This window comes from Aythya ferina, assembly GCF_964211825.1.
Source record: "Aythya ferina genome assembly, chromosome: 1".
In the NCBI taxonomy this organism is placed as follows: domain Eukaryota; kingdom Metazoa; phylum Chordata; class Aves; order Anseriformes; family Anatidae; genus Aythya; species Aythya ferina.
Genome location: NC_140296.1, coordinates 36,522,627 through 36,536,999, shown reverse-complemented (window position 1 = coordinate 36,536,999; position 14,373 = coordinate 36,522,627). Strand labels below are relative to the sequence as shown.

The following is a 14,373-nucleotide window of genomic DNA, read 5'->3' as shown; positions in this document are numbered from 1 at the left end:
AGATAAAGGACATATCTTGTTTTTCTCCTTACAGTTTCCAGACGGGAGCATCTCCTTCCGCTGGTGGTCCCAGTGCCTCCCTCCAAGCCCCCCAACCCCTCTCCCCTTGCCCGCCCGCCCTCCCTCTCCGCAGCCTCCACCGCATCCTCCGAGGGCGCGCACCCCCCCCCCCCCCTCCGCTCCCGCTTCCCCCTTCCTCTCCCCCTGGAGCGGCGGGGGAGTGTCGTGGGCGGTGCACAGCCCGGCTCAGCCCGGCTCGGCCCAGCCCAGCCCGGCACGGCGGAGGCGGAGGCGGGGGCATGGGCACGGTCTCGGGCTGCCGCGGGGAGGAGAGGCGCCGGGCGGGCGGCGGAGCGGGCGCGCTGCTGGGGCGCAGCCGGCGGCGGAGGCCGGGCATGGGGCCCCCGGGCAGCCGCGGCAGCACCAGCAGCGCCCGCGGCAGCCTCCAGGTGAGGGTGGGGAGGCGGGAGGGGAGGGGAGGCTCCTTCTTCCCCAGCCCGACTTCGCACGCAGGAGCAAAATTATATATATACATATATATATATGTATATGCATGCCTATATATATGTTGGGTTCTGAGTGCTTTTTTGTTGTTGTTGTTGTTGTTCCTATTTTTTTTTTTTCCACAATCGCAGCAGCCGCGAAAAGTTTTTTTCGCTGGTGCTGCCGGCTCCTCGGGTTGTAGCGGAGAGCGGCGAAAAAAAAAAAAAAAAAAAAAAAAAAGCGGTTAAAAAAAAAGAAGGGGGGGAGAGGGGAAAAGATCCCCCGGGGCGACGACACCCGAAGTTATTTCGGGGAGCCCCCTTCCCTCCGCGGGGCGCTGGGGATGCACTTGTCAGCCAACGCCGGCAACTTCCTTGGCGCTACCCCTTCGCGGCCCCTCCGCTCAACTCGTATTTAAGGGTTTTTTAAGCGGGGGGCGGCCCAGCGGAGCTGCGAGGTGTCGTGGGGACAGCCGGGGGACCGTGGTGATCAGGGGCATGCGGGAATAATGGGGCTTTGGGATCGGCGGGGGTGGTGGAGGGGGAGTTATAGGGACAGGGACCCAGGGTCGTGTTTCACCTTGCTGGTGTGGGATGGGGAGTGGGTGAGGGAATGTTTGGGAGTCTCTTGGGGTGGGAGGGTGAGTGCAGTGCTGGTGAGATGGGGGAGAAGGTCAGAGCAGGGGGTATTGGTGCCCTTGGGTCAGCCCTGGCAAGGGAGCATGTGCTAGGGTAAGTGCAGCTGGTGCTGCCTGGAGGGTACAGATGGTCATGCCTTGGGAGTAGGTGCTGTACTGGGACGGGGAGGTGAGGGAGGAGGACAAGATGTGAGATATCTCACTCCTATTAGAGGGAGAAGGCTTCAGGTTGCAGATGCTGCACTCTCTGCTCGCTGTGTCTGTAGGGGAGGCAGTGGGCAAGGGGGTGGCTGCCTCCTGTCTCTCCTCCTTCTCTAACACCACCCTCTCCCCACGCCACTGTACCTCTCTCTCCCCAGCACTTGCTCCTCTTCCTCCTCTTCGTTGGACCTTTCAACTGCTTCGCCAGTTACAGCCGCGCCACCGAGCTCTTCTACAGCCTCAACGAGGGGCTGCCCGCGGGGGTGCTCATCGGCAGCCTGGCCCGTGACCTGCGGCTGCCAACGGCCAGCGGGCAGCACCCCACGGTCCCCCAGCCACCCCTCTCCTTCACCCTGGCCTCCCGCGGCTTGGGGGGACAGTACGTGCGTCTGGACAACCGCTCCGGAGAGCTGCACACCTCGGCCCTGGAGATCGACCGGGAAGCTCTGTGCGTGGAGAGTGGTGGGGCCACTGTCTTTGGGGAGGCAGAAAGCACATCCTCCTCTTCTTCCTCCTCCTCCTCACTGTCATCTGAGTCATGTCTGCTGCTGCTGGACGTGCTGGTGCTGCCACAGGAGTATTTCCGCCTGGTGAAGGTGAAAATTGCTATCCGGGATGTCAATGACAATGCTCCCCGCTTCCCTGTGCCTCACATCCACCTCTCGGTGCCTGAGAATGCACCTGTGAACACCCGCCTGGCTATCGAACACCCTGCCCTTGACCCTGATGTGGGCACCAATGGCGTCCAGACCTATCGTCTGCGAGATAACTATGGTGTCTTCACCCTGGACGTGGAGGAGAACGAAAGTGGAGAGAGGACCCCCTACCTGATTGTCATGGGGGCTCTGGACAGAGAGACACGGGAGGAATACGTCACGGTCATCATTGCTGAGGATGGGGGCACTCCTCCGCTTGTGGGCAGTGCTACACTTACTATTGGCATCAGCGACATCAATGACAACTGCCCCCAGTTCAGTGACTCGCAGCTCAACGTCACCCTTTATGGGAATTCCAGCCTAGGGACACACGTGGCCACTGTCCACGCAGAAGACCTGGACCTTGGGTCCAATGCAGAGATCACCTACTCCTACAGCCAGAAGGTCCCTCAGCTATCCAGAGACTTGTTCCACCTGGATGAAACCACAGGAGCCATCACTCTCTCCAGTAAAATTGATGGGGATGCCCCAAGGCTCCACAGGCTGATCATATTGGGCAACGGTCCTGGTTGTATCCCTGCTGTGATCACAGTGCTAGTAACCATCATCAAAGTCATGATGAGGCCACCTGAAGTTGTCCCTCGTTTCATAGCTAATGAAGTGGAAGGAGTGGTGTACTTAAAGGAATTGGAGCCTATTAACACACCAATAGCATTTTTTACCATCAAAGACCCTGATGAAAAATACAAAGTCAATTGCTATTTGGATGGTGATGGGCCTTTCAGACTTTCACCATACAAGCCATACAACAATGAATACCTCTTAGAGACCACAAAACCTTTGGACTATGAAACACAGCAGCTGTATGAAATCTCTGTAGTTGCATGGAACTCAGAAGGATTTAATGTAAACAAAATAATCAAAATACAAGTTTTGGATGACAATGACAACTCACCAGTTTTCTCTCAACAGCTGATAGAATTATCCATTGAGGAAAACAATGTTCCCAATGCTTTCTTGACCAAACTGCATGCTACAGATGCTGACAGTGGAGAAAGAGGGGAAGTGTCCTATTTTTTAGGGCCTGATGCTCCTTCCTATTTTTCTTTGGATAAAACCACAGGAGTTCTTACAGTTGCTACTCAGCTGGACAGAGAAGAAAAGGAGAAATACAGATATACTGTGAAAGCAGTAGATTCTGGGTTCCCTCCAAGAGAATCAATAGCAACTGTCACCATCACTGTATTGGATAAAAATGATAATAGTCCAAGATTTATCAATAAGGATTTCAGCTTTTTTGTGCCAGAAAACTTTCCAGGTTTTGGTGAAATCGGAGTTATCAGTGTCACAGATGCTGATGCAGGGCAAAATGGATGGGTTGCCCTTTCAGTCCTGAATGGAAGTGATATTTTTGTCATAGATACTGGAAAAGGAGTTTTGAGAGCTAAAGTCTCCCTGGACAGGGAACAGCAAAGCTCCTACGTGCTGTGGATCGAAGCAGTTGATGGTGGTGATCCTGCCCTGTCTTCTACTGCAAAAATAACTATCCTTCTTCTTGACATAAATGACAACCCCCCTTTGGTCTTGTTTCCACAGTCTAATATGTCTTATTTGTTGGTTCTTCCTTCTACCCTTCCTGGCTCTCCCATCACTGAGGTCTATGCTGTCGATAAAGACACTGGCATGAATGCAGTCATAGCATACAGCATCATAGGAAGAAGAGGCCCCCGGCCAGAGTCATTTAGGATTGACCCTAAAACTGGTAATATCACCTTGGAAGAGTCGCTCATGCAAAATGACTATGGCCTGTATCGGCTGCTTGTAAAAGTTAGTGATCACGGCTATCCAGAACCTCTCCATTCCACTGTCATGGTGAATCTCTTCGTCAATGACACAGTTAGCAATGAGAGCTATATTGAAAGTTTATTAAGAAAGGAGCCTGATATCAATATAGAAGAAAAGCAGCCACAAATATCCATAGAGCCTACACATCAAAAAATGGAGTCAGCATCCTGCATGCCTACTTTAGTGGCTCTGTCAATAATAAGCTTGGGTTCAATTGCTTTAGTAACTGGGATGGGCATTTACATCTGTCTGAGAAAAGGGAAGAAGCATCACAGAGCAGATGAAAACATGGAAGTACAAATCCCATTAAATGGAAGAATTAACCTGCACATGTTGGAGAAGAAACCAATGGAGATTTCCAACATATGATGTTTCCTTGTGGATAATTCAAATCAATATCTGGAAAACCTTAGACAACTCTGAAACACCTAGCTGTGGGTCATATTGACAGAGGTTGCAGTGAAGGACCACTAATTTATAACTTAATAATATTATAATTGTAAATAGCTGTTTACAGTTTTTTAAATTCAAATTCAGTGTACAGCTTTTTTATGAAAACTTAGTACTAACAGCTAGCACCCTGTCTATAAAAACATGGACATCATTTGCAGCTTTCATTAATCGATATGATCAGTGACCGTAAAAAAAAAAAAAACGGGAAGGTAAGAATTCTTTAAACTCAAGTTTTAAAAGTATTTTTAACCACAAGAGGGCATCAGATGCTCCTGAGCAGGGAACTGGTTGATGTACTGTCCATAACACAAAGTATATTTTAAATATATGGATTTTAATATAAAATATGCTTCGGCATACAGAGATTTACATAGACACACACACAAAAAAGATAAATGTCTGTCCCGATGTGTGTATAATTAAAAGAAGAAGGACAGTAAAATGCACTAGTAAAGAAATAAAAAAAGAAAAAAGAATGTTTATTACCTCACTAGTAAAGCTTTTACAGTAGGATAGAAAAGGCATTAACAAGAAGTGCAATTCCTGTTGAGAAAGAATGCAAGATATTATAATGAGAATCTGAACTGCTGTGGCATACCATCTTTCATTTGCTCGAGCTTTCACCCACACTCATTTGTTCCAGAAGTCTGCTGGTCATTTTTATGGAAAATTGTATTTAATATTTCCTACAGGAAATAAAGACAAAACCCCATGCTTATCCTTGTAAACATGCCAGATACAAGGAAGCAAGGGAATGGTTAAATCTTTAGTTGTCGCAGAAGTGGTAATATTTTTGGTACTTTTAGCAATGTCGTTAGTACGCCATCAGTTTGGTTGTGTAATAGATTTTTCATGTGATACTTTGAATCTGATCTGCCAGATGAAAACAAAAATCACTTCATATTATAGGGAATTATAAGACTTAGTTTGTACTGACTGTTGCTCCTTTTTGGATTGGTATTTCATGTGAAAGATCTTATTTCTGACTTCTGGCTACCATTCCTGGCTCCTTTTCATTGGCTTTGATTTTGGATTAGATCCAAAATCTGACTTGTAAGACTGGCGGCATATTTTCTTGATAATTTATTCTTTGCTGTATCCTCTGCAATAAAGCAGCAGGTTTATCAGTGATGTCTCACTTTCACTTCATTTTAAGAACTGAAAACTATATTTTGTATTATGATTACATCAGATTTCTCTGTGTGAACAAGATAAATTAGTGTTATGCTTAAAACTGATTATTTTGATTTCTGGCATCGTATGTCTGTAATGTACCAAAAGTGTTTATATGTCTGCAAATTAAAGCTATATATTTTCATAATAACTTATTCTCTATCTATCTTATCATGCTGAATATTATTTTAGTTACAAGGAATATATATTTCACAAATATCTGACTGCTGGCTATGTTAGATCTCATGTTACTTCCCCAAATTAGTACACTTCAGAATCATTACTGAGGATTTATACTATCCTCCTTGATATTGCTGGTAAAGACAAACCTGATGTAATTTGGGCAGCAGCTGATAACTGCTTTAAAAAGTAGTGAGTGCAATTTGAGGCAGTTTTTGATTTTCTTTCTGTGAGTGGCACATTACTTCACTCTGGGCCTATTAAAATATTGGAGCAGATGTTGATTATGCTTAGCCTAAGTAAGTGTGTTAAGATAAAGTCCAGATTTTGTCATTCTACCTATTAGAAATAGTGATTTTTTTCCATTTAGAATATTTTCTGTTTGTGCACAGTTTGTTAGATGAGTTTCATGAAAAAAATAATTCAGCCTTTCAGAGGTTTGTGGTTAATCTTTTTTTTTCTTTTCATTTATTTTAATATTATTAAAATATGGAATTCCTGAAATTAATTTGTCACAGAGACATTGTTTATTATCTCTAAAAAAAAATGACATTAGTTCTTTGGATCTGGCTTCTGTATTAGAGATACTCTGTAATCTCGGGGGCAGAGGTGGTCTAGATACTCTGTATTTTTTTCTTCAGTAAGGAGACAAGGTAACTGTTAGAAAGACAGGGTTCTTTTAATTGTTCTTTTATTATTTGAATTAGCAGTCCAGTATCTTCTCAAGATGCTATGAACAGGAGCAAAACCAAGACTTAAAAAAATACAATAAAACCAATAACCTGATCCTGCAATATGTGTTTGTGTGACACCAGACAGTTATTTTTATTCAGATTTCAGAAATACATAGACTTACACCTCTTTAATTAAACTCACTGAGTTTAAATGTGCTGTTCTCATTGTTGCTTTTCTTTGGTTTGTTTCATTCAAGCACATTCTTAATGCGTAATAAAATAAAATGGTATGAGCCTGTAAAACCCAAAGTACCACTCACTCATGAAGCATTTCTCTCCCTCAATTTTCCACACATTTAAAGAAAATCAGTTTGAAATCGCTTCTGCAGCCCTACCAGCATCATGACTTGTAAAAAAAAGTCTGTACCCAGAATAATACCTCATAGAGCATATTTTTGCCTTCCTGTGAGCAGCTTTTAGGTAGGAAATGTCACTGAAAATGGTAAAATATGCATAGTGAGTTCTTTTAAAAAAAAAAAAAAAATACAGCTGGCAGCAGCAAGTAATAAGCATGATATATAAGTATTCAATGTGAATCCTAACAGTGATAAAAAAATAAATAAATAAATAATCAGAAATCTTAAATTCATAGCACCTGGGATTTTTTTTTTTTTCCTCCAGAAAATGTTCTTATCCTTTCTCAGTGGAAAAATGCTGGATAACAGCTATATAGCAGATATTTCTTTGACCTTGCTGTTTCCAAATTATCCTTTACAGAAATTCCTTTAACATAAAAAGAAAAAAAAAAAAAAGTAAATAAAACGAATATAACTGAAGTAAATTAGACTCAAGTATAAAAGGCCTATTTTATTACCACCTTGTGGCAGTGCACTTGCCAAAATATATGCAAATCTGGTCGACACTGGTAGTTGAGCTGGCACAAAAATAAATGTCTCATTCATTTACAATATTCATTGAACAATCTTAGTGTGAGTGGGAGCTCTTTGTTCACTTTAATAAAAAATTAGTGTCCTAAACTTTGTGTTGCCAAAGCGTCATGAACTTGCCATGCAAATTCATCAGAATTAACAAATTAAAAAATAAACAAGAAATCGACAGAGAGCCCAGTGTCATGGGCAGAGAAAATTAGCTCAATCTTCTTGATTTCTATTTCATTTTATTCTTTTTGAAAGATCTCAGAGTCCCATTATGCTTTGAAGTTACTGTTTTGATTCAAAATTAACCTAACACCTGGCTCAATAAAGGATGATACTTGAAAGTGTGGAAGGGGAAGTAGAGCACTTTGCTTTTTCATGTGTCAAAACTCATAAAACAATTAATCTCATGGCCTTTTAAGTACCTTTTTCAGTACCAAGGTTCAAACAGACAACTGTGCTAGAATCCACTAAGGACAATGTAAAATTTCCATTGATCTTAATGGGACATTCATGGGAGGCCACAGTGGTAGTACAAATCTTGTCTTCCATGAAAGCAATGACAGACCCCTGATTTGACTAGGATTTCCTTGTACATTTTCTGCCCCAGCTGCTATTTTGAGATGGTTTCATTAAAATACTTGTGTAAAGAGAATAATCCATGAGTAGAATTTCATTCCTTGATTCAAAGTAATGAACTCTCAGGGAGCAGCAGCCTGCATCACAAAAACGGTTTGCAGTTTGACATAAGTGGAGATAAACAGCATCTCTGCTATGAAGAAATCAGCAGCTGAACACGCAGAGTGTTTCCTTTCACAATGCAGGTGTATTATCAGAGCCATGCGGGAAACTGCTACCTTTTTACTGTGCTTGTCGCCAGCTGCTTGCAGCCATTAGGTTCTATGTATGTCCCTTCTCACTCAAGTAATGTACTCTGAAAAAAAAAAAAAAAGGGGGGGGAAAAAAAAAGGAAAAAAAAAAAAAAGAAAAACAATTGATTTTTAAATATCAGCTAGGTGAAATAAAAAACTTTGATTTAGATAACTCTCCTGCAGAGCTGCAGTTTGAGAAGCTAAGCACATCCATCTTCCTTATCAAAATAATTTGATTTTAAAGGGGATGTCTAGTTAAATTTTAAATGGAAATAAAGGTATTCAGAACCTCTATTTCCTACAGAGTACAGTCATACACTTTTTTATATGGGAAGTAGTTGCAGAGACAGATAAAAGTTGCAGGAATTAGCTACATGCTCTATTTTAAAGGCAGTGTTTTGAGGGAACCATTTGAAGGCTTCTAACTTATTATTTTTTAACAGGTCATTCAGAGTGATGAAGTTTCAGATGACTTGCAACATGCCATATAGTACAGTCTTATGAGTTAAAGAATGTGTGTAAATACCTGAACAGGCAGTATTGGTGTTTCCTTTTCAGTCTCTGGACCAGACTGAAGGTGCAGATAAGAAGATAAAACTGCCTTCTGCATTCTAAGATAGAGGGATTCAAAGAATTTGGCTCAGAAACAAATGTGAAGTTAAACAGTTCTGTTTTTCATATTATCGACAAGAAAAACACTTTAATTCTAATCAGCACAGATTGATAGGCTGTGTATCTCATCTAACATGCTGCATACCCATGTTTCAGTGTTTTCTGCTCTGTTCTCATTCCACTTTCGTCAGGGAATGAATTTTAAAAGCCAAATTACACCTCCTAAATATTTCTGAAGATACCGTTCTTTGAACGGGTACTTAGAAAACATTTTTCTGAATGAAGTAATATTGAATCATTTCTGATGCATTCAGTCATTCATTCCACTACTTGTGAAAATAAATATATGTTTAGTGTTAGAGTTGCAGATTTGAATGTTACTACCTAAAACTTCTGGTAAGCAGTAAGTATTTAACTCAAATACATTATATGGAATCATTTAAACTGTGTTCAGATGGAGACAATTTGCATTCTAAGCATCAAGTTGGATATTGCTCTCCTTGCTGCAGTCCTAGCAAGGGAAATTTAGTCTCCTATCCTTCTATTTTGTCATATTTTCCATTTCCAAAGTTTTAGCTAAATACTAATCTTCAGAGCAAGTCAATGAGATAAGAGCACTTACATGCTTTGCAGAACCCAAGCAAAGACAGTGACAAATTGATTCCACTGCCTATGTGTCAGCATCTAGTGCCACTTGAGATGCCTTCAGGTATCCCACCTGGCCTCCATCTGCCAATCTGGAAAGATGTAGGTTTTCCACCAATGGACTGTCATAACTACCAGCCCAGTGTGGATGCTCTTGATATTTTAGGAGGGGTTCACTAAACCCCTCTGTGTGCTGAAGTGAGTTTTTGATGGGATTCAGCTCCACATGTGCACAACTACATTGAAATGTCTACAGGCAGCTACCAACTTCTGAGCTAGGAGCCTAGGCTTCTATTGTGGCCTCTGACAGTCTCATCAACACAGTCAGCAGAACTAGAGGGTGCTTCAGCTTGCTCTAAAGTTGACATTCAGGGCAAGATTTAACTGCTCTGAAAAATAATGTCAAGTGCTATCTGGAATGCCCTTGAAATTCTCAAACTTATGCACAGGGCTGTCAGGAAACCTTGTGCCTGTTGCGAGGACATTTGTTGTCGACGGAAGGAAGACACAGACGCTCAATATGAGTGATCAGTGAACTTCGATTTATTGGATAGCTCAGTCGTCTTTTATCTAATTCAATATAATTAGCTCATACATATTGCAAAAGCTAAGCTCATGATTGGTTAGTGCATTTCTCTATTTTATCAGCTAGTTTCTCACTCCCATCAACCGAAATAACACACTTAGTACTTTCCCAAACCTCCAACGGATATCGTGTCCTTGTGCCTGATTAGCTCCCAGACGTTACGTACTTTCTCAGACTCATATGAGCTGCGTTCGATACTTTTTTAGCTCGCGACCTCCTAGTTGCTCAACATTCACATGACCTACTTCACTTAACCATTCCTCCACATGTGCCTTTCTGGAGTGTTATAGATGCCAAGTGCTAGATGCAAAATAGCACCTAAAAAGACATGAGAAAACTATGGATAGGTATGCATATACTACTAGCGGTGATACATTACATATATCAACCTCTCATCTCCAATGAATAGAGCTTTAGAGACTATAATAAGAACTTAAAATATAGATCATACAGAGATATGATCTAATTCCTTAGAATCAGAGAAAAAAATAAAATAATAAAAAAAACCCACACACCTAACTGATAAGCTCTAAATTCATTCCATTTAATTTTGTTGATTTTAATGGAGCTATGTGTGTCCTCTGCTATGAGTGAAGAGATAAAGGATTGACTTTTATTTATTTCTTTATTGCCACAGGTATTTGGTAAATACTGGAGTCGCCTACTTCTCTCCATTAACTTTACAGATTACTCAGACTAAGATTTAACTTCCATGTTTCAAAGAACAGAAATCTAGGTCATGAAGTGAAGTACAGATTGCAGTGCTAGGCCCTTCCTCTAGCACTGTTAATTCATGGAGAGAAATTGGTGTCTCAGACAGCATCAGAACATCAGAACACCTAGTGTGCTAAGGAGGAGGCCATTTGCTTTCAGTGTTGGTACCTAGAGCTCAGGTGACTTAAGGCCTGTCTTCCAAACACATTTTCATAGACTGAAAAATTCCATCCATTTGGTTTTCACTGTCCAAAATGTTCTCATGGCATTATCTTTTTTTTTTTTTTTTTTTTTTCTTACCAAAATATTTCATGCAAGTTGCTCATACAGAATACAATAAAAGATGTACTGCTCATTTACATGAAAAAAGGTGTGTTAGAGTACTCACTGAGGAACTGAGAAATTTTGTTATCCTACAGAGAGTTTTCTGTGTGTCGAGAGGGAATGCAAAAATTTTTACCATTTTTGGTAAAGACACTGTCCATCCTTCATTTCGAGACTGAGCTATCATATTTAAAACAAAGACTCAAATGTCAAAATACTCCCAGTTTGAGGAGACAAAAGCATGCATTGCCTATAGGGGACTAGGGACCCCTGGGCTTGAAGTGCTGCTGCAAGCACTTTCAAAGCTTGTCCTTAAACAATTCAGGACGGGGAGAGAGACAGACAGAAAAAAAAACTTTTATGATCAAAGATAACAACCAGAGAGCTAATTAGCTACTGCTCTAGCACAGACCAGTCTACTTCATTGCTTACAGAGATGTCAGTGACAAACCTTGGAGCATCATATAAAGCCCATGCAAGACCACACTGAAAAGTGAAGTGATCTGACCAAGCTCACATATGGTTTTAGATATGGAAATGAGAACTCAAACCAATTACTGTGCTCTTCCCTCCACGACCAGCTACTTCTGGCATGAAAAATAAATAAATAAATAAGTAAATAAATAAAATAAAAAACCTCTGGAATACTTACATTGTACATTGTAGATCTTCTTCAGAGGTGCTTGTCTCTTCATAGTTCAGGATTTATAGATGCACTAATTTAAATCCCATTTTCTTTATGCCTACTGTAATCCCATTAAAATTGCAATCTCAAGACAGTTATGTGGTAGAAGTCTGTCTCCGCTGCCCAAGGCTCTGTTTTATGAAGAATGTATTTATAAAGCATCTGACTGGCAATCAGAGTACAAAGCAGAACTGCTTTTGGGAATGTGTTTTACTGAGGACAGACTGAAATAGAAAAGAGCAAAACAGACCAAGTATAAATAAATGCAGTGAAAATGAAAGGGCCCTTCACAAAGAGTGCAAGTGAGAAACAAAAAGAAGTGGTCAGAAACAGTATAAAGAATTGTTCTGTGTCTACTGGATTTACTATGTATCATCAGCAGTGTTAACAGTGCCCTTTCAGCAGTATCTCATCCGTTTTCTTAACTTATAAGTATGAGCATTGGTTGCAGAGCATCAGGATTTCCTCACACAATGTGCTAGCACAAAATACATTAAAAACTGATTCTTATTGTCAGCAGGTCAAAGTTGTATAGAGAAATAAAGGCTTTGAGTAGAATATCGTTGAAGTGTCTGTTTCATTATGATAACAGCATTCTCTTTCCATGGTGATTTTCTGTAATGTTATTATGTTGGCTACGTTCATTTTTGCTAACTAAGGACAAAAAGATCTTATTAGAAACATTTGTATCTTCTCAGCCAAAATAAAAGCTGATACTGTGACATAACGTTTCCCCGGGAATAGAGAATGCTGCTAATGAAATGAGAATTTTTCTGACAATACATAAATACCAGATATGCTTCAGTGTTCACTTCCCTAAAATACAGAATGATAACATAACCTTTTTTTTTCATATCTATGTCATATCTAGATGTCTACATTTGGTCAGATTATCAACAGATTACTTGTTAAACTACTTACATTTAGTACGGTGAAATCTAAAATCATATATCTCATAGCACAATATTTATGCTGTAGATCTGAGATAGAAGGTTGTATACTGAAGAGAAGTAATTCCTGTGACAAAATAAAATAAAATAAAATAAAATAAAATAAAATAAAATAAAAACAATTTCACTTGAACTACAATGTAATGCCAAAAAGAAACCAAAGGGAAAAAATGTTAGAATGATAAAAAAAAAAAAAAAAAACTTTTTTTCTCTGAAGACAAAAGTAAAAGCAGAAACAGAAAAGTAATACTAGTCTGTACACAACATTATTGTTAGAACAATACTTTAGAACATTGTAGAAAATGAATTAAATTTAGAAACAGTAGGCTCTGTCTTTTTAACTTATGTAAAAGAAAGTAAAGATTACTTTGCAAATAAGCACTGAACACGGCACATTTTCTATTGGAACAAAAATAAAGGAGTAAAAAGTGGACATTTGGTGTCTTCAGATCAAGCCTGAATGACATGGTAAGGTTAAAGAAAACCAGGCACAACTAGACGTACAATATATGATGAACAAAATACAGACTGGATGTAGTGGTGCTGAACTTTTTGAAACTATCATATAGGTTCACTTTATATTATCTTGTATTTACCTCTTTTCCTTTCTTCCACTCCCCATGTTATTGGAGTGTTTAGTTGAACAAACTAGAAGCATCTTATAGTGGAATCAAATATATATATTTAGAAAGAACTTCAAAGGAAGATACTTTTAATAGTGTCTATAAAGAACTTTGAACTATAGTAATTGAAATAAAACCTATGGTCATTTTTTAATGGTCAGCTTTTTCATATATTTATTCATTGATATATTTACTAACTAGACATTTCTCTATCACTGCAGTTATTGGATACTTAAAAGCAAACAGAGAGGTTCTCTAACCACTGTAAATAAACTGTTCTCCATCCGCATATTTGTACATTTAGTGGCATAGGGTAGATTTAAGAAACAGATTAATATAAACAAATTCTATCAGACAAAAAACATAGATCATTATTACAGCAGAAAAAGCTTCCCCCAGAGTACTCCTTGGGATGAGACAAGGAAAGAATGAAGGGCATAGTTTGTTCTAAACATACAAAATGAATTTTGCCTGTAGTCATTCTTCATATACTTGAATATCAAGCATAATACTAAACCAAATACAAATGTATTAATATCATTTTGCACATTGTCAAGGTTCCTTAAGTATTTACTTTCTCTTGGCAAATTAATCTTTTTCTATCTCTTCTCTTTCAGCAGCTAGACAATGGAAAATACAATACAGTGCGGTATAGTGAATGTTAATATTTATGCATGCATAGATGTGCATACATATGTATATGTGAAGCATGTGAAAACTATATGACACGAATCCTAAATGGGAGACATGTACTTCAATTCTGCATTTAAGTATTAGGCTGTACAACCTTACTCTTGTCTCTTGCACAACTGAGCCTCCTCCTTCTGACCAGTAGCTTCATTGTTCCTGAACAACCTGGCCGTACAATTTCGTCTCTTGGTTAAACTGAGGTAAATCACTCTTGGACATTTGAAACAAGAGAACATTGAGAATCCCATATAGAGAAAGGAGAATCAGTGCATTGATTCTTGCCCATCATTCAGATTGCAGCACCCTGTGGAGTGCTCACTCTAGGTGTGTTAAACTGCTGTATTACATAAATGACTGAGGAAGGTGAGGTTGGGAAAAAAAGCTTCTACTCAGCTGCTATCAATTTGAACATTTAATAGTATTGAAAAGTCCAGT

General features: G+C 40.0%; 1 protein-coding gene and 1 long non-coding RNA gene across 2 annotated transcripts in view; one reads left to right on the top strand and one right to left on the bottom strand.

Moving 5' to 3' along the window:
- Positions 1 to 324: 324 nt before the first annotated feature.
- On the top strand, positions 325 to 4,536 carry PCDH20 (protocadherin 20). Its single transcript, XM_084532409.1, has 2 exons — positions 325 to 449; positions 1,480 to 4,536. Exons 1-2 carry the CDS (start codon positions 396 to 398, stop codon positions 4,189 to 4,191), a joined length of 2,766 nt encoding a protein of 921 aa, XP_084388535.1. The 5' UTR covers positions 325 to 395; the 3' UTR covers positions 4,192 to 4,536.
- Positions 4,537 to 9,887: 5,351 nt separating this feature from the next.
- LOC311442848 overlaps positions 9,888 to 14,373 on the bottom strand; it is a 49,160-nt gene continuing 44,674 nt past the window's right edge. The window contains exons 13-14 of the long non-coding RNA XR_014696898.1: positions 11,643 to 11,899; positions 9,888 to 10,270 (exon numbers count right to left, since the gene is read on the bottom strand). This is a non-coding gene — a long non-coding RNA (uncharacterized lncRNA). The remainder of the gene's footprint in view (positions 10,271 to 11,642; positions 11,900 to 14,373) is intronic.

Coding starts and splice junctions, on each gene's coding strand:
- PCDH20 (XM_084532409.1), top strand. CDS start 396: ATGGGGCCCCCGGGCAGCCGCGGCAGCACCAGCAGCGCCCGCGGCAGC. Junction 450..1,479: donor GCGCCCGCGGCAGCCTCCAG/GTGAGGGTGGGG, acceptor CTCTCTCCCCAG/CACTTGCTCCTCTTCCTCCT.